Genomic DNA, 19,364 nt, shown 5'->3' on the forward strand with positions numbered 1-19,364 from the left:
GGGCCAGACGGTCAATTAAAGGGGAATTACACTAAAAGTTTTAACTTTTGTTCCAGACCTAAAAAAAAGAATTGGATTTCACCATTGACATGTACTTAACATCAAACGTCATTGTTTCTCTATGAACAATTATAAATTTCAGAGTGAAAAAACAATAATCTAAAACCAGTTAAAATAAAACTGAGAAAACAATTTGGGGTAAAAATCTGATTTTATAGGGCCCCCCTTAGAGTTTATTTACTAAGCATTATTTTACCAGATGTATTACAGAAAACAGAGCACTACTTTCACTTGTTGCAGGGGAGAAAAGAGAAGAATGTGCCTATTTGAAAGCTAGGAAAAAAATTAATAGCTCCACACATTTCATTTTTTTAAAGTAGCTCTCATGCTAGAAAAGGTTGGAGACCACTGGCCTAAAACTACCCAATCTAAATAGCATCTATCCCTCAAGGTTGGAAGTGGCCACAAGAGCTGGAAGCTATGAACTGTAAAAATTCCCCAGTCATTAAAAAGTGTAATTCCAAAATGTCTTCCTCCAACAAAGTTGGAGAAATAGCTACTAGTGTTTATTGATCTTTCGTCCAGAATTTGCAACTCATGTAGCTACACACACTCATCTTTGGTAAATGTCACTCCAGTAGCCTTTTCAAACTTGAACGAATCATTGATGGAGTTTGATTAAGCTGAACCGCGGTGCACCAGTCTATGGGCAAAAGCGGAGCAGGAGGATCTCCCCTCTCAAATCGAAATCAAATTTGACTTGTCACATGCTTCGTAAACAACAGGTGTAGACTAACCGGTTATTTTCCAACAATGTAGAGTTAAAGAAAATATTTAAATAGTGACAAGGATAAATACACAGTGAATAACGTATAACAGTGACTGATGGAACAGTGAATACTGAACAGTCATCTGCGCGCTCGGCCATGTTGTCAAGGCTGAATGCTGCATCATTCAGAAACATACACCTATTTTCCATAAAACATATTTTAGAATTTCTAACTAGTTTTCATTGGGGAGGCAGATAAAGCGTTTATATCAAAAGCAACTAATTACTCCACGTGCTAAACCTACATCACTTCTGTTTTGAGCCGACTTCAGCGTCGGCCAGAGAAGGGCACCAGAGGTGCGTTAAGTTCGCGTGAACGTTTGCTATGTTGCAGAATGGTTAGTACTAAACGACACGTTCTTGAACTAACTTAAGTTTGCTCCTGTTTGTGGCTTTCCTGCCTGGGTTCCCCAACCCAACCCCTCCCATGTTTCAACTGGTCGTTTAGCACAGTGCCGTTTCCGTTCAATTGAACGTTCCAGAACGTAAAAACGTACTGAACGCAGCCTCGGTTCCAAAACGAATGCCATCACTTTTCACCCTATACAAACTCCTACACCGGGGCACCCCGGGACAGATAATCGAATCCCCTCAATCAGTGCAGGGTTCAAGGTAGGCAGGGAGCCTCACGCTAAATGGTTATTTGAAGTGGGCGGAATCCCGCGAAAAATGAACTGTCAAACAACCAATGACCGTAAACAACACTGTCATAAAGTAATATTATACTGTGTGGATGTGTCCACTTACCTGGCTGTGCTGATGGGAAGGTGATGCGCAGTGATTTCTCAGGACATTAGCATTTCGCCGTCATATAACTAGCTAAACTAAGTAGCGTGGAGGACACCATTAGCTAGCTAACGTTAGTTTGACAACGTTTCTTGGCAAGCTCTCCAAATACAAACACAAGTAACGTTTCATTTACACATGACTCTCAACATAACCATGATAAAACAAAACTGAAAAAAATCATTTAAAAAATCTCACAAGAGTAACGTTATCGACAGTCCTCTAATCTCTACTACTTCGCGGCCCACGGTGATGAAACCACATATATTCTTCTGATGTTTTATGGCGGCGGTAAACAAACTTCACTGGTGCATTACCGCCACCCTGGACTGGGGTAAAACATAGGGTACTTTTGTTTTCTTATCTACACGGACAACAGCTTTTTATGTTATTTGAAGCATCTAAAATGACTGCTGTGTATTTTCACTACATTGAATACAGTATATATATATAATTTTTTTTTAACTTAAGAAATAGAGAAGGGTTGTGGTTTGGCCACTTTTATTTTGAAGTACATTTCGTGAACCGGAAATAAAATACCATCAGAATTTGAAAGTATTTTTATTTTGAATTCAAAAGAAATCGCACATGTGGTAAATAGGAGTGCAGAAACGAGGTAACTACAATAACTAACTTTACAATAATAATGTTTTAGCTATATCGCTCCTATGTTGTGTTTTTAAATCTACAGAAGAATGGCCCGAGTAATGTAGTAGCGAATAACTACTGTTGTCAAAGCTGGACGTTTATAAGCTAGCAGCTGGCTAGAAAGATGGCGGAAGTGGACGCTGATGTGGAGCGTGAATATAATCAGGGGGAATCAAGGAGAATAGGAATATTGTCCAAAACAATAGAAAACGGAGCATACAGTGATGAGAATGCCACTCATTATATTGTAGGAGTACGTTTTATTAACGAGGAGCAGCTGACTGGAATACCAATTTTGAATAAACCATTTGAGATATCCAAACTGGTGGGTAAAGTGAATGCTGTGAGTTTTACGAGAGGCTGGCTTGTTTTGATTTTTTGTTATTTTGAGGCTCAGAAGGAGCGTGTTTTGCGTCTCACCCGATTTGAGAAGTTTGATGTGTCTCTTCGGAACAGGGCACCCCTCAAGGGGGTAATATCTGGCGTTGTTGCAGAGTGGTTGATGATCGTCGGATGAATCGTGTGGTGAATGGAGAAAAAGTGAAGTCTCTGTTCTTTTTGTTTTTTTGATATGGCGTCTCTCCCTACTCAAATGCAGTTGGGATATATAAACTACGAAGTCAGAGCATTTGTTCCTAGACCAATGCTGTGTGACCACTGTAAAGCTTTTGGACATGTTTCAAGTGTTTGCAGAAAGGAGAAGCCGAGATGTCCAAGTTGTGGAAAATAACATATGTGGTTTTAAAAGTGATGAAAATGTGACATGTTGGAATTGTGGTGGGAACCATGAAGCCACGTCTTTGGAATGCCCAACATGGGTGAAAGAGAATGAGGTGGCCTAAGTCAGGGCTGTCCAGAGCATTTCAAATGCAGCGGCTGTTAAAAGGGTTGATTGAGGGTTTGAGTGGTGCTCCTTAGTCCATGGTGGTGGATAGGCCTTCACTGAAGGCTGCAGGGGTTGCCGTTCAACAGCAGGACTAAGAAATGTTAACGCTTAAGAAGGTGGCCTTTATAGCTATGGTGATTAATGGCACTGCCAAGGTGGAGAGGAAGTCCAGGAAAATACACTACCGGCCAAACGTTTTAGAACACCTACTCATTCAAGGGTTTTTCTTACTTTTTACTAATTTCTACATTGTAGAATAATAGTGAAGACATCAAAACTATGAAATAACACATATGGAATCATGTAGTAACCAAAAAAGTGTTAAACAAATCAAAATATATTTGAGATTCCTTTGCCTTGATGACAGCTTTGCACACTCTTTGCATTCTCTCAACCAGCTTCATGAGGTAGTCACCTGGAATGCATTTTAATTAACAGCTGTGCCTTAAAAGTTAATTTGTGGAATTTCTTTCCTTCTTAATGTGTTTGAGCCAATCAGTTGTGTATACAGAAGATAGCTCTATTTGGTAAAAGGCCAAGTCCATATTATGGCAAGAACAGCTCCAATAAGCAAAGAGAAACAACAGTCCATCATTACTTTAAGACATGAAGGTCAGTCAATCCGGAATATTTCAAGGACTTTGAAAGTTTCTTCAAGTGCAGTCGCTAAAACCATGAAGCGCTATGATGAAACTGGCTCTCATGAGGACCACCACAGGAATGGAAGACCCAGAGTTACCTCTGCTGCAGAGGATCAGTTCATTAGAGGTACCAGCCTCAGAAATTGCAGCCCAAATAAATGCTTCACAGCGTTCAAGTAACAGACACATCTCAACATCAACTGTTCAGAGGAGACTGTGTGAATCAGGCCTTCATGGTCGAATTGCTGCAAAGAAACCACTGCAAAGAAGAGACTTGCTTGGGCCAAGAAATACGAGCAATGGACATTAGACCGGTGGAAATGTGTCCTTTGGTCTGGAGTCCAAATTGGAGATTTTTAGTTCCAACCGCCGTGTCATTGTGAGACGCGGTGTGGGTGAACGGATGATCTCTGCATGTGTATTTCCCACCGTAAAGCATGGAAGAGGAGGTGTTATGGTGTGGGGGTGCTTTGCTGGTGACACTGTCAGTGATTTATTTAGAATTCAAGGCACACTTAACCAGCATGGCTACCACAGCATTCTGCAGCGATACACCGTCCCATCTGGTTTGGGCTTAGTGGGACTATCATTTGTTTTTCAACAGGACAATGACCCAACACACCTCCAGGCTATGTAAGGGCTATTTTACCAAGAAGGAGAGTGATGGAGTGCTGCATCAGATGACCTGGCCTCCACAATCCCCCGACCTCAACCCAATTGAGATGGTTTGGGATGAGTGGGACTGCAGAGTAAAGGAAAAGCAGCCAACAAGTGCTCAGCATATGTGGGAACTCCTTCAAGACTATTGGAAAAGCATTTCAGGTGAAGCTGGTTGAGAGAATGCCAAGAGTGTGAAAAGCTGTCATCAAGGCAAAGGGTGGCTATTTGAAGAATAGCACTTTTTTGGTTACTACATGATTCCATATGTGTTATTTTAATAGTTTTGATGTCTTCACTATTATTCTACAATGTAGAAAACAGTAAAATAAAGAAAAACCCTTGAATGAGTAGGTGTTCTAAAACTTTTGACCGGTAGTGTATATATCATTGTGGATGCGGCGGAACGGTTCCTGGAACTGAAAGACTTCTTGGCGGAGGAGTTGCATAGAGTATTGTCACAAGCCGTATCACCCTCTCAGGTCATAGAGCCTGAGATGGGAGATAGGGAGATTTGAAGGAACGACAGTGTTTTTTTTGGTTTTGTCAATGTTTTTTTACTGTTTTATTTTGGCTGGATTAAGTTAGTTTTCCCTATCACGTATGGGTTTTATTTTACCTTGTTTTTTTTTACCTATCCTGTCCAGTTGGTGGCGGCAATACACGTTTTTGGGTTGTAGTCTGCCATAAAATTCACAGAAGAAGAATGTTGTAACTTGATGTTTACTGTTAATGTCTTGGTCTTCCTTACCACTGTCTTTTCTCCTGCATGTTCCCAGGGTGCACAGGGCTGGAGGAACTCCTGGGCATCGAGCCTGCATTCAGTGAGTTCCAGGAGACCCTCTTCAGCCAAGCCTCAGCGGGCCTGGAGCATGGTGTCCAGTCCAAGGAGGTCAACGAGAAACTGGATGCAGGCATCTCACTGTTTCTCACACGGCTGTCCCCATACTTCCTGCTCAAGCCTGCCCAGAAGTGCAGAGAGTGGCTTGTACACAGGTACCCCACCCCCTCATAGTCTACCTACACTGTCCCCCCCATCCATTATTGATATGTTTACATTTGATGGATAACTTGTCGGAGGTGTTGTATTTAGTACTTCTGAGAACTGAAGTTGTCTCACTGCTATGCATGCTTAACGTAAAAACTGAAAATAGCTTGATATTTTGTCTATTGGTATTTCTTTCCTGTAATCCTCACATCCACTGATAAACTTGCCTGTGCCGTGCCCTATTACGAGACTAGTGTTTGTCAGAGTCATTCAGCTCATCAAGTAAAGGGCCCCACTAACTGATGGAATTGGCTGCAGGGGCTTCAGGTAATTGTTATAGAAGCTATGATTTATGAACATAACAACTATTGGAAGTTGACAGATTAGTTGTTATTTTTCATTACATAATCAGCATGTCATCAATGGTCCTGTATGGCTCAGTTGATAGAGCATGGTGCTTGCAACGTCAGGATTGTGGGCTCGATTCCCGGGACCACCCTTGCGTAAAATTTACAGTTGAAGTCGGAAGTTTACATACACCTTAGCCAAATACATTTAAACTATGTTTTTCAACAATTCCTGACATTTAATCCTAGTAAAATTTCCCTGTCTTACGTCAGTTAGGATCACCACTTTATTTTAAGAATGTGAATTGTCAGAATAATAGTAGAGAGTGATTTATTTCAGCTTTGATTTATTTCATCACATTCCCAGTGGGTCAGAAGTTTATATACACTCAATTAGTATTTGGTAGCATTGTCTTTAAATTGCTTAACTTGGGTCAAACAATTTCGGGTAGCCTTCCACTAGCTTCCCACAATAAGTTGGGTGAATTTTGGCCCATTCCTCCTGACAGAGCTGGTGTAACTGAGTCAGGTTTGTAGGCCTCCTTGCTAGCACACGCTTTTTCAGTTCTGCCCACACATTTTCTATAGGATTGAGGTCATGGCTTTGTGATGGCCACTCCAATACCTTGACTTTGTTGTCCTTAAGCCATTTTGCCACAACTTTGGAAGTATGCTTGGGGTCATTGTCCATTTGGAAGACCCATTTGCGACCAAGCTTTAACTTCCTGACTGATGTCTTGAGATGTTGCTTCAATATATCCACCAAATCTTCCTTCCTCATGATGCCATCTATTTTGTGAAGTGCACCAGTCCCTCCTGCAGCAAAGCACCCCCACAGCATGATGCTGCTACCCCCGTGCTTCACGGTTGGGATGGTGGGGCGGCAGGTAGCTTAGTGGTTAAGAGCGTTGTGCCAGTAACCGAAAGGTCGCTGGTTCTAATCCCCGAGCCGACTAGGTGAAAAATCTGTCTGTGCCCTTGAGCAAGGAACTTAACCCTAATTGCTCCTGTAAGTCGCTCTGGATGAGAGCGTCTGCTAAATCACTAAAAATGTAAATGTAAAAATCTGTTCTTCGGCTTGCAAGCTACCCCCTTTTTCCTCCAAACATAACGATGGTCATTATAGCCAAACAGTTCTATTTTTGTTTCATCAGACCAGAGGACATTTCTCCAAAAAGTACGATCTTTGTCCCCATGTGCAGTTGCAAACCGTAGTCTGGCTTTTTTATGGCGGTTTTGGAGCAGTGGCTTCTTCCTTGTTGAGCGGCCTTTCAGGTTACGTCGATATAGGACTCGTTTTACTGTGGATATAGATACTTTTGTACCTGTTTCCTCCAGCATCTTCACAAGGTCCTTTGCTTTTGTTCTGGAAGAGGGCGCTGTGTCCTAACAGAGGGTGACTCTCATCCTTTATTTATTTAACCTTTATTTAACGAGGCAAGTCAGTTAAGAACAAATTCTTATTTACAATGACAGCCTACACCGGCCAAACACGGACGTCGCTGGGCCAATTGTGCGTCGCCCTATGGGACTCCCAGTCACGGCCGGTTGTGATACAGCCTGGAATCGAACCAGGGGGTCTGTAGTGACGCCTCAAGCACTGAGATGCAGTGCCTTAGACCGCTGCGCCACTCGGGAGCCCAAATCCTGGAGCTGCTGCAGCATAAGTAGTTGCAGAGTCTTCAGATGCTGTTTCCTGCTCTCTTCAGCCTCCTCTCTTAGGTTCAAACAGCAACACTGTCTCTCAGTGCCTTGGCCTGAGCTAGGCCAACCATGTGTCCAATTACCTACACTAGCATACCATTTAGAATACTACGATGGATGTTGGGACGTAGACCAAGTGATGTTCCTGTCTGGCCGCTCAGGTGTCTGGAGACGTCCACCGTGGAGCAAGGCGACCTAGAGTACACCAAGCAGCTCATCCTCAGCGGTCTTCTCAACGTCTGCCAGAAGCTCTCCCCCGACAGAGGACCCGTCAGCAAAGGTGAGGAGACAGACCCTGTTTTAGCCCAGGAGCACCCCCCCAGGCTTTTAGGGTGTGTGTGTCTGTGACTGACTATGTTTGTCCTCCACACACAGATGTTCTGGATGAGTTCAACGTGGAGCTTGTGGTGCAGTGTGTGAGGGTGTCCGACATGCCCCAGACCCACCATCATGCCCTGCTCCTTCTGGCATCTTCCCTGTGAGTACTGTACACAGTCATCACACAACCTTCACAGAACCATCTCTCAGAAATTACAGAACCATTACATTTTAGTTATTTAGCAGACGCTCTTATCCAGAGCGATTTACAGTAGTGAGTGCATACATTTTTCATACTTGTCCCCGTGGGAATCGAACCCACAACCCTGCCATTGCAACTGAGACACACGGGGCAACCATCTCTCAGCCATCACAGAACCAGTCTCTCAACCATAACAGAACCATTTCTCAGCCATTAGAAACCTTTTTCCAGTCTAAAGTGTGCTCCCAATTACCTTTGACCCCCCCCAATCTTTTTCCAGGAGAAAGTCCTGCACAATATTAAGCCCATCTACACGTTCATGGGTGCCAACATCATGCGTCTGGACGACACCTACAGCTTTCAGGTCATCAACAAGAGTCCTGACGGTCATCCCTGCCCTCATCAAGGTGAGTCAACCAACTAGCGGTCAGTGATGGAGAATAGCTACGACCTGTCCATTTTCTCACTTCCACTCATCTAATAAGCTATGAATGTTAATAATATGTCATGTGGAGTTTTGGTTGGCATGATATGTGTGTGTGATAACTGCCAATCAAAAACAAATGTCTTGTGCATTCTCGTAAACCCCCCAGTTGCTAATGTTAGCTTCTGGGACAAGGAAGGATGCTAGATCAAACTAGAGATCCAAAGCTGAGAGTCGCGTGTCATTGGCTCTTGGTTATTTCAGCTCTAGGACATTCATCACAGGTGATATGACATCAAATGTTGTCAGTTTCTTGAAGGATGTTTTTTTGTGTGCAACCTGCACACTGGTTTGGCGTGGTTGCTGAGTTTCTCTCTACTTTCCATTAAAATGTCTGTACTGTTATGCTTGTCTCTAGGCCAATGAGAGTGGCGACGGCGAGTCAACCACTCACATGGAGGCAGTGGTAACGCGCCTCGTGCATGTGTTCACCGACGCACTGCCCCATGTGCCCGAGCACCGCTGCCTGCCCATCCTGTCCCAGCTGGTGACCACCTTGGGGCCCGCCTGCTTCCTCTGGGTCCTACTGCTGCTCCCGTTCAAGCAGCACTCCACAGACGAGGTAGGCCATGAGAAAAGCCTGACTGAAATAACTGACTGAAATATCAACACAATGGAATATACCACTTCTAAAGTGTTCATAGGTAGGTCTATGACCTCTATTGACAAGTGTCTTTGGAGTTTGCAATTGTTTTTTTACTCAATCTTAAGGAAATGCTTTAAGCTGCCATGTTTGTATGTCTCTTCTCAGGATGCTAGGTTGGAGAGGGATGTGGAGTTCTGGATCTAAGTGTGCTGTGAGTTTGAGGTGGAGGATCAGTTCACCTCTCTCATCAAGATCCTGAAGTATGGAGCTGCCCCGCAACATAGAGGACGGTGAGAAACTCAACAAACCTGCGATGCATTTTGTCTCCGTTGTGAAGGCCATTCCAAAAAGGATAGGAGTGCTGTGTGGATCTGAATAACGCTGACATCAAGACAGGTGCTCTTTGGGGACCAGGTTTTTTACACCATACTCCATTGATGTTTTATACAGGACCTGTGAAGAGGTCAACGCGTTTCAGGGCAGCCAAGAAGAAGGTAGGGGAGACTGCAGAGGAGCTGATCTTCAACATGGAGGCTCAAGGCAGCAAGGAGCTGCGCCACTTCAAGTTCCTCTCCGTCTCCTTCATGGCCCAACTCTTGGCCTCCGGCAGCTTTGTGGGAATGGTAATATAACTTTAGCCTGGTTCCCAGATCTGTTTGTGCTGTCTTGACAATTTACACTATTTGCAGGACCACATAAACAGATCTGGTAAACACCTTGTCAACTATTGGCAAGACGGCATAAACAGATCTGTTAAAAGGCTATGTAACTGTATGATTTGGGGCTAACTCAAGTTGAATGTTTAATGTCATGTATCAGTCTGGTTTCTTGTTAAACTGTGTGTGTGTGTGTGTGTGTGTGTTCCAGGTGGCTGAGTGCGGCGACATCGTGGAGGATTCTCTGCAGAAACTACAGCAAAGGTGAGGCTCATTTAGACTAACAAACCGTATGTGTCGTGCAAGGAATTGGTGATTTGAAATGGTGTTTTCAATTTGTTTGATGGTACAATAAAAAAACACATCTTATAATCTTATAAGAGATCCCTATAACCCATTTTTGTTCTGATGTCTAGTCTTCTGGAGGAGAGCCATTCTACAGCCACATTGTGGCTCCCTGTGTGGAGGAGAACACTGACAAACCAACTGCCAAGTTCTGTAGAGCCCTGCTCAATAAGGCTTACAATGTCCTGGACAAAGTAAGTCTGCCTCAGAAATGGAGAGACTTGTTCTCTACTCAGTCATAGAAAATAAAGCTAACCAAGGTTGTGATAATATTTAAGAAAAACCTGTGAAGCGGAAGGCCATGGGGCTGCTCAACAGCAAGCTGCAGCAGAGCACCCAGTGGCAGGAGGAAGACATTCTGTGTGGGAGGGTTTTGCATAGTTGGGGGTAGTCCTGAACTTTGACCTCTCACCCCAGGTGACAGTGCTTCTGGACCTGACCGGTGACCTGCTGGCCATCGTTGGCCAGGGATCACGGCAAGGTCATGGAGGAGGAAGAGGAGGAGCAGGCCATCAACAGGCAGACGGCCCTTTACAGCTTCAAGCTGCTGTGCCGCAGTTTTGGCTCGGACCATCAGGAGGCGTTTGTACCGGTGCTGAACCGGGCCGTGGAGATAATTGTGTCACCGGAGGAGGAGAAGAACGTGATTGGCAGTGGCCTGCTGTGTATGGCTGAGGTGGCCAGCACTCTGAAGGCCCTCGCCATCCCACAACTACCCAGGTACACAGACTACGTTTCTGTGTTTACAGTAGATACAGGCAGCATAGTTCACAGACCAATGCATTTGGTAGCTCAATTACTCATATTTTTCTTCAAACACTTGGATAGAACTTTGTCAGGTTTTGTCCCCAAAATATTGACACATAATACACCCTAGGTATACTAGTTACTGTTGGTGTCTACTCTCCCATACACAAACATAATCTGTTTTTTAACATGCGTCTTAAGGGAACATGTTATACTGAAATGATATGCCAGTGTAATGTGTCCCCCAGGTGGCTCGACTGACGCGGGTGGCAGAGAATGCCACCACCACCCCACAGCTGGCCGTGTGACTGGCCTCCCTCAGGACCACTGTGGCCACCAAGGTTTCCCCCCAGGGTCCTGCTGCCGAACCTCACCAAGTGCTACAGCAAGATGGTGGACTCCAAACAGGCATGTGGTGCCTAACTTGCAGTAGCCTGTGTGATATGTAAGAATGGAGTAAATAAATAATGGCTAACATGTTCACACTGTGTGGTCATGTATTGAATTGGTGCAATTATGAGTGTGCCTCCTCCAGCTTGGTCCCCTGATGGGCATCTTGAAAGAGAACATTGGTCACATGGAGAAGGATCAGCCGACCTCCCACCAATCAGAGCTCACCTCCTTCTTCCTGATTTATTTGCACTTCCGGGCCCAACACTGCTAGGTCTGTCTCTCTGTCCCATGAATTGTCCCATGAATTGATGACCGTTTGTCCGAAAGACACTCGCTTTGTTTTTGACTGCTGTGTTTGTTTTGCAGGGTAGAAGACTAAGGAGATTGAGGGCTATGTGATTGACTGTCTCTTGGCCTTGGTCATGAAGCTGTCTGTCTCCTGGCATTGGTCCTCTGTAGCTCAATTGGTAGAGCAAGGGTAGTGGGTTCGATCCCCGGGACCACCCATACGTAAAAATGTATGCACAAATGACTGTAAGTCGCTTTGGATAAAAGCGTCTGCTAAATGGCATATTATTATAATTATATTAAGTCACCTTCAGGCCGCTGTTCTTCAAAATTAGAGGCCTTATGATCCCAACTACCTTAGTTGTTATGTATGCTCCATGTTTTTTCTTTCACAGTAAGCTGATTCCCAACAGCCATAGCTCACAGTGTAACTGCTACTTTTATTTCCTAGAGCCATGATTATAAACTCTGTTTGTTTCCGATGCAGATCTTTGATTGGGGCAAGACGGAGAGCGCACCCAAGGACCGCCTGCTGACCTTCTACTGCCTGTCGGACAGCATCGCATTGCATTTTGTCTGTTACAGAGAGTATTGGAGATGGATGCCCATGTAATTCGCCATTAATTTATTTATGTGGATGAGGTTGGCTTCAACCTCACCAAAACCAGGCGCCGCGGAATAAATGTAATAGGACAGAGGGCAATTACCAATGTCCCTGGACAGCGTGTGGGTAATATAACTATGTGTGCTGCCATCACTCAAAACGGGGTCCTCCATCACAATGCCACACTGGGTCCGTACAACACCGGCCATATGCTCACTTTTCTGGATGCAATTTACACAATGCTTGTCCCTGATCCAGATCAGGAGCCTGCTAGATTTGTGGTGATATAGGACAATGTTAGTTTTCACCGGGCTGTTCTGGTCCAAAACTGGTTTGCCACCCATCCACAATTTGTAGTTTTGTACCTACCCCCATATTCACCTTTTCTAAATCCCATAAAGGAATTCTTCTCAACCTGGTGCTGGAAAGTGTATGATCGCCAACCCTATGCCCGCATGCCGCTTCTCCAGGCAATGGAGGACGCATGTGGGGACATAGAGGTTGCCTCTGTCCAAGGTTGGATACGCCATGCTAGGAGATACTTCCCTCGATGTTTGGCAAGAGAGAACTTATCTTGTGATGTGGACGAATTCTAAAGAATATACTTTTGGTTTACATATGTTTATGGTTTTGTTGTATGCTACTGTATACAACAGTAATGTTTGGCCTAATAAATATTTTCTGATTCTACATTGCATTGGTGTTTACAGTGTACTTGTTACCCCTCTCAGCAGATTACTTTCACTGTAGAACATTTTATTGAAATGTAGATATAAGCCTATGAAAGACCAAAGAGCTTTAGATTTAGAACAACAGTGTTTACAAGGTATATCCAAAAATGTACTATTATGAAAGAAGTGTTTGCCATTTGATGCAAATGCTTCATTCTGACATGTGTTTAGGGAATTTTGAATGCAGTTTTACATTTTGAAGGAGATGTGAGGCATTTTGTGTGTGCAGCCAGCAATTTGGGCAACGCGCGCTGCAAATACCAAAATAGTGGATTGTTGAGTTGCGAATGTCAGTGAAAAGCAGAGACCCATCCAGGCATATCGCAATATTTAAAAATACAATCGCGGAAAAACTGTTTGGAAAGCAAATGGCTATTGCTGTAAAAAGATGACAATGAAGACTCCAATCTGTCTTTTAGTTATCAAAATTCTTAACTTAATTGAGCGAACAGTAGCCTATCTTATTGACAAGCGGACGAACATCGGCCATATCCCTGGTGCTTTGTTATTGGGTCAGTGCCACTTTTGTTTGTTTTTTGGACAATATTTTCCACCTCCAGGTTCGATGGACGTCATATTGTATTTGTCTCCCCTTTTGTAGGCCAATTATATGGATCAGACGACATCGTTTTTATTGATCTGTTTGTCAGCGTCAGCAGAGTATGCTACCATGTAATTGTAGTATTTAAAAAAGGGCGTGCGCGCACTTGGGTGTCCCGTACCGGTAAGAAATTACATCTACTTTCACCCTTGTTTACATGTGAAATAATACATTTGTAATTTGTAAACTAACTCTTCATTATAATACATGTGAATAAAGGCGTTTGGAAGTACCACTTGCTGCCGAATATGGAGGAACTTGAATCTGTCAGTTTGATTCATTCAGAATAATTTCACATTAATAGGTACAGCATATTGTCAGCCCTATTGAAAACACCGCAATAGACATGACTCAAAATGATTATTTATTCAACTGCTGCTCGTGACATAAGATTATTGATGAACTATTATTTTTATGGATATTACTTTAAGGCTGATGTCATAACACCAACATCAAACGCTAAATAAAAGGCGGAAGATTAGGTTATGCCATTTTAATTCGGAGTGAAACAAAGCCGCTTATCCTTGATGATGCTGGGGCGGTGCCGAAACGTTTACCTCTTTAGACCGGACGGTTAGAGCGGCCATAGGCTCCCTATTGGGTTTAGGCTGTACCACGCTCACGCCGGTGTGTCGTCACACTGGTGCTGTTCCTCTGATTTCAGTGAACAATTTGATAGTGCATGCAACTCCTGCGCGGCTCCTCTGTGTTCCTGTACAGTGTGTCCCGACACAGGATAATGGTCCTTATAAAGAGCTCGAGAGGATTACAACTCGCCTTCGGAATTTATAAGCGAAGTCATCATCACTCAGTTGGAATTATTGGAGCGCCTTTTTCAAAAGGACAGGTGAGTACTGTAGGCAATTTATTATAGGCTACCCTATTTATTGTAGGCTATTGATAGGTATACCAATCGATAGGTTATCGAATAGGCTTAATATACTATAGTTAGATACAATAAACTATACATTTGTGATGTATTATTATGTGTTGCTATAATACACAGTCCTATTAATCTATCTATACTGCAGCCGAGGGATGGTGTGGAGAAAGGACCAGACCTCATTCGCGCCGCCGGATTGGTGGAAAAGCTCAGAGCGCAAGGTGAAACAGATATTGCATTTTACACTTATTCTGTAATGTAGGCTATAGGGAACGACAGTGCATACATTAAGACACCTGCGGTGAATAAACTTGTGAAAATTGAGAATGTACAGTGAAGGGAATCTGTTTAAAATATGTTTGTTTTCTGAGAGGGATGATGAAATTATCCTGTAAATCCCCAAATTGCAATAGTTGCATCAGTAAGCTATTGATTTGATCAAATTAGTAAGTGATCTCTCCAAGATCAGTCTCCAGACTTCCAAACGTTTCTTTTTACTTGGCTTGGCAGAGGTGTTGAGATAAATAATTGAACATATTGGGGATCAGTTTGAAACCTGGTGTCAAATGACAATAGCGTTTACACAAGCGAACAGAGGAGGCTGGTGGGAGGAACTATAGGAGGATGGGCTCATTGTAATGGCTGGAATGGAACAAATGCAAAGGTGTCAAATCAAATTGTATTTGTCACATGCGCCGAATACAACAGGTGTACAACCTTACCGTGAAATGCTTACAAGCCCTTAACCAACAATGCAGTTTTAAGAATATATTTACAAAATAAACTATAAAGTAAAACATATATATAACACAATAAAATAACAATAACGAGGCTATATACAGGGGGTACTGGTACCAAGTCAATGTGCTGGTTTCCACATGTTTGATGTGTTTTCAATGTGTTTGATACCATTCCATAAATTCCAATCCAGCCATTACAATTAGATCATCCTCCTATAGCTCCTCCCACCAGCATCCTCTAGACATCCTAAGCACCCTCTCTGTTTTATTAATGGAACACAAGACAGGGGATCTGATAGGCCTATTTCTTCTGACCTTGCACAACCACTCCCACTTCCGTGTGTGTGTGTGTGTGTTTGGGTTATGACAATGGTAGCCTCTTGCACACAGGCGTGCTCACTCACTCAACCACCAGCAACAGTTGGGGACACTTTGGGGTGGACAAGTGCTCTGTCAATTCTTAGCCTGCCTGAATGCTCTACAGAGAGAATAGCAGACATACATCTCAATCACTAACATAGTAACAGACACAGTAAAATAAGTAATTCATAAGTAATTTGAATTTGGAGAGAGCTCATTTGCATTGGCAAAATGGAGAGGATTCAACATTTTGCATCTTGGCAAAATGGAGGAGCGTTTTACATTGCAAATAAGCTTAGAGGCAAGGACTAGGTCAGGGGTATTCAACTCTTACCCTACGAGGTCTGGAGCCTGCTGGTTTTCTATTCTACCTGATAATTAATTGCACCCACCTGTTGCCCCAGGTCTAAATCAGTCCCTGATTAGAGGGGAACAATGAAAAAATGTAGTGGAACTAGCTTCGAGGTCCAGAGTTAAATTTGAGGGGACTAGGTTATAACATGTACATCACGTGTCAAACTCATTCCACAGCGGGCCGAGTGGCTGCGGGTTTTCGCTCCTCCCTTGTACTTGATTGATTAATTAAGGTAATTAGTAAGGAACTCCCCTCACCTGGTTGTTTAGATCTTAATTGAACTGAAAAAACAAAAACCAGCAGACACTAGGCCCTCCGTGGAATGGTTTGACACCCCTGTTGTACATGGATGGTACATTGATACCTTATTACATCGGAGCAATGAGAGTGTGCGGCTTTTCTTTTCAATGTGATGCATTGAGAGCATCTTCCTTGATTCATTTTGACACCAGATTACTGTAAGCGCATTGACTAATACATTTCCTTCTGTGACTGTTGCGTTGCCCAATCTCATCCTCCGCAGGCTGTGCGGTCAAAGACTATGGCAACCTGACATTTGTGGATGTGGCCAACGATGAGCCCATAGGCAATGTGAAGAGACCCAGAGCTGTGGGCAGCGCCAACCAACGTCTGTCTGCTGCCGTCCACGCCGTGAAGAATGACGGATACACCTGTGTGATGCTGGGAGGAGACCACAGGTGTGTGTGTGTCATAACCAACCATATTAGAGCAAGAGCCCAGTGTCAACAACCAGCCAAAATTCACACAAAAGGATTGAGGGCAGAGTTTTACCTGACTATATGATATGGAATTCACTCATGTTTGGTTTGTGTCCAGTTTGGCGATAGGCTCAATCCAGGGGCATGCGGCAGCTAAGAAGGACCTCAGTGTGGTATGGGTGGACGCCCATGCAGACATCAACACACCACTGACCTCCCCTACAGGCAATATCCACGGACAGCCCATGTCCTACCTCATCCGTGAGCTGCACTCCAAGGTGATCTCTCTATCCTTCTCTCTCTCCTCCTTTCCCCCCCCCCCCAAAGACATCCCTAAGTTTTAATATTTCAAATAGTGTATCATAAAACATTTGGTTGTTTGCCTTGCAACAGAGTTGATAATGTTAGATCAGCCACACCTTGGTTTCGCAATACCAATATTTTAGTTGTGCAATGTCGGTTTGTTTTGAGGATTTAACGTAAGACTCTTCCTCTTCCCGTACACTTTTTTTTTTTTTGTAAAATGTTTTAGTCATTTAGCAGACGCTCTTATCCAGAGTGACTTAGTGAGTGCATACATTTTCATACTGGCCCCCTGTGGGAAACGAACACAACCCTGGCGTTGCAAGCGCCATGCTCTACCAACTGAGCTACACGGGACACATCCTTGGTCATCATACATTTTTTAAGGAATTGATTATAAAATGAAACTTTTTGATAGAGAATAGTCATATCAATGATGTTTTAGGTGGTGACAATGTTATACATGAGTGTGAGCTACAGTTCTAGATGCAGACCCATCTCCTTTTCTTTGATTAGATTCCAGTTCTGCCCAATTTCTCCTGGATAAAGCCATGCGTATCAGCCAAAGACATAGTCTACATTGGCTTGAGAGATGTGGATCCAGAGGAGCAGTACGTGTTTTTGCCCGTCATTCTGAATCATACATCATCATATTATATAACCTTGCAATACATAATTGTTTTCTGAAGAATTAAAACAAAATGTTCTATTTATAGCCATATCCTGAAGTTACTGGGTATCAAAGGTTACTCCATGACAGAGGTGGATCGTCTTGGAATAGCCAAAGTGATGGAGGAGACATGTGACTACATCTTCTCAAAGTATGTAGCCTCAACAATTTCATTGTTATTTTAATTTCTTGCTATTCATGGTAGTCTACATCAGACTTTGATAAATCAATGTAAATATTGGGCATTGATGTGTTCTGAGAGCAAAACGGTGATTAATTGATTTATCTGGCCTCCTGTAGCTCAGTTGGTAGAGCATGGCGCTTGCAACGCCAGGGTTGTGGGTTCGATTCCCACGGGGGGCCAGTATGAAAAATGTATGCACTCACTAAGTCGCTCTGGATAAGGGCGTCTGCTAAATGACTAAAATGTCAATTTAACAGGGTGAAGAAGCCCATCCACCTGAGCTATGACATCGATGCCCTGGACCCATCGATCTCCCCGGCCACAGGAACCCCAGTAGTGGGAGGGCTGACCTACAGAGAGGGAGTCTACATCACAGAGCACATCTGTCAGACAGGTGAGCGATCTCACACACAATAGAGGCTGCTCCAATGTAGTGTGTCTGTTGAGCTGTATTTTGTCTCCGCAGGGCTGCTATCTGCGGTGGACATGGTGGAGGTGAACCCTAAGAGGGGCAGGACAGACGGTGAGATCAGATCCACGGTCAACGCGGCAGTAGATCTGATACGTGGTTGCTTCGGAAAGCTCCGGGAGGGAAACCACCCTGCGGACTACAAGATGCCCCTGCCTTGAGCTGCCAACCACCACCAGAGCCTTCTATTACAGTAAAGAAGTGTGGCCAGCTTTCTGCACTTCAATATCGTTTTGACTCTTTCTGTAATCCAGTTTGAACTAATTGCCTTTTGTATCAAATCATGGAGAGCGATTTAAAATAGATACTGTGTATTTTTTTCAGAACTGCTTCAGTGTTTGGTTGGTATTAATACAGTAACTGCAGTAATACAGGAATAGTTCTGCAGTTGTTCCAGTCAATTATGAGTCTGGTCTGGACAAATAATGTAGAACACTGACTTGCTCACACTGTAGTCTTTAGTGAACACTTTATTTAGAAAATATTAAATCTCACACGTACAACACATCTGGCCACACATCCCATTATTACATGTAAAACAAAAGGACTGCATCTTGGAGCAGAGGAGGCTGGTGATAGGAGGATGGGCTCATTGTAATGGCTGGAGTCGCACATTGTTTCCATTCCAGACACTGCAATGAGCCCGTCCTTTCTCCTCCCACCAGCCTCCTCTGCTTTGGAGTATATACACACATTCTCTAACAGATTTCCCTGGATCAGCATAGGCTTAAACTGTGGAGTGGAGGAGCCAGGTATGGAGTGATACATGGAATAAATATTCCTATTGATTCTTAGCATCAGCTTTCATTCTGTCATTTAGAGATGAAATCCTTTGATTATCAGACCAATTAATCAACAATTGATCAGGTACGAGCTTTGCGTCAGTCACAAAACGGATCAGTCAGTACTTATAGGCTGTTGTATTTCACCGAGGCAGAAAGAGGAGTTGGAGAGACGGGAGGAACAGAGAGCATCGAGAGCGACCGACAGAGGAAGAAAAACCAGGAGACATAGTGTACCATTGGCTTTGAATGTCAGTGTTTATCTGTGCGGCAGATGCAGTAACGTTTACCCTGGAGTGAATGACCTCAGGGCTGAAATAGCCCCGTGGCAGACATGGCATTGGTAGAGAGGGGTGGAAGGGAGAGAGAGCGTGTGGGGGAGCGCGATTGAAATGTAAAGGTAATTTCCGATTGAGCCGACATATGCAGCGTTTACCGTGAATGCAGTCTCCACTAAA

General features: G+C 43.6%; 3 protein-coding genes and 1 non-coding gene across 8 annotated transcripts in view; 3 read left to right on the forward strand and 1 right to left on the reverse strand.

Annotated features, from left to right (window-relative positions):
• LOC121537300 (SUN domain-containing protein 1) overlaps positions 1-2,789 on the reverse strand; it is a 27,106-nt gene extending 24,317 nt beyond the window's left edge. For 2 of the 4 annotated variants that reach the window (XM_041844990.2, XM_045208546.1), the window contains exon 1: positions 1,577-1,887. The gene's annotated coding sequence lies outside the window, so the exon portion shown is untranslated. Of the gene's footprint in view, positions 1-1,576; positions 1,888-2,683 lie in introns of those variants that run through there. The other 2 variants (XM_045208694.1, XM_045208772.1) reach the window with 2 other exon arrangements.
• Positions 2,388-12,150, forward strand: LOC121537777 (HEAT repeat-containing protein 1). Its single transcript, XM_045223762.1, has 13 exons — positions 2,388-2,415; positions 5,227-5,443; positions 7,648-7,766; positions 7,862-7,964; positions 8,287-8,413; positions 8,849-9,052; positions 9,242-9,366; positions 9,527-9,699; positions 9,944-9,996; positions 10,149-10,271; positions 10,495-10,797; positions 11,073-11,751; positions 11,993-12,150. Exons 1-7 carry the CDS (start codon positions 2,388-2,390, stop codon positions 9,278-9,280), a joined length of 837 nt encoding a protein of 278 aa, XP_045079697.1. The 3' UTR covers positions 9,281-9,366; positions 9,527-9,699; positions 9,944-9,996; positions 10,149-10,271; positions 10,495-10,797; positions 11,073-11,751; positions 11,993-12,150.
• LOC121585175 lies at positions 8,577-8,707 on the forward strand. Its single transcript, XR_006003809.2, has one exon. It is a non-coding gene; the product is annotated as a small nucleolar RNA SNORA14 (small nucleolar RNA).
• Positions 12,151-13,260: 1,110 nt separating the features above from the next.
• On the forward strand, positions 13,261-19,133 carry LOC121537189 (arginase-1-like). Of its 2 annotated transcripts, XM_045208934.1 has the most exons (9): positions 13,261-13,564; positions 14,106-14,288; positions 14,473-14,545; positions 16,303-16,477; positions 16,617-16,776; positions 17,318-17,412; positions 17,518-17,622; positions 17,913-18,049; positions 18,122-19,133. In XM_045208934.1, exons 2-9 carry the CDS (start codon positions 14,124-14,126, stop codon positions 18,283-18,285), a joined length of 1,074 nt encoding a protein of 357 aa, XP_045064869.1. In that variant the 5' UTR covers positions 13,261-13,564; positions 14,106-14,123; the 3' UTR covers positions 18,286-19,133. The 2 variants fall into 2 exon arrangements, with proteins under 2 accessions (XP_045064869.1, XP_041700848.2); XM_041844914.2 differs by lacking the exon at positions 13,261-13,564 and having other exon boundaries at positions 13,588-14,288.
• Positions 19,134-19,364: the final 231 nt, after the last annotated feature.

This window comes from Coregonus clupeaformis, chromosome 1 (genome assembly GCF_020615455.1).
Source record: "Coregonus clupeaformis isolate EN_2021a chromosome 1, ASM2061545v1, whole genome shotgun sequence".
Classification (NCBI taxonomy): Eukaryota; Metazoa; Chordata; class Actinopteri; order Salmoniformes; family Salmonidae; genus Coregonus; species Coregonus clupeaformis.

Excerpts from the sequence above, each read along its gene's own strand:
- LOC121537777 (XM_045223762.1), top strand. The coding sequence starts at position 2,388 with ATGGCGGAAGTGGACGCTGATGTGGAGC. Across the intron at positions 7,965-8,286 it reads CTCCTTCTGGCATCTTCCCT|GAGAAAGTCCTGCACAATAT; the intron begins GTGAGTACTGTA and ends ATCTTTTTCCAG. Across the intron at positions 9,053-9,241 it reads AGCAGCACTCCACAGACGAG|GATGCTAGGTTGGAGAGGGA; the intron begins GTAGGCCATGAG and ends GTCTCTTCTCAG.
- LOC121537189 (XM_045208934.1), top strand. The coding sequence starts at position 14,124 with ATGCAACTCCTGCGCGGCTCCTCTGTGTTCCTGTACAGTGTGTCCCGA. Across the intron at positions 14,546-16,302 it reads GGAAAAGCTCAGAGCGCAAG|GCTGTGCGGTCAAAGACTAT; the intron begins GTGAAACAGATA and ends CATCCTCCGCAG. Across the intron at positions 18,050-18,121 it reads AGAGCACATCTGTCAGACAG|GGCTGCTATCTGCGGTGGAC; the intron begins GTGAGCGATCTC and ends TTGTCTCCGCAG.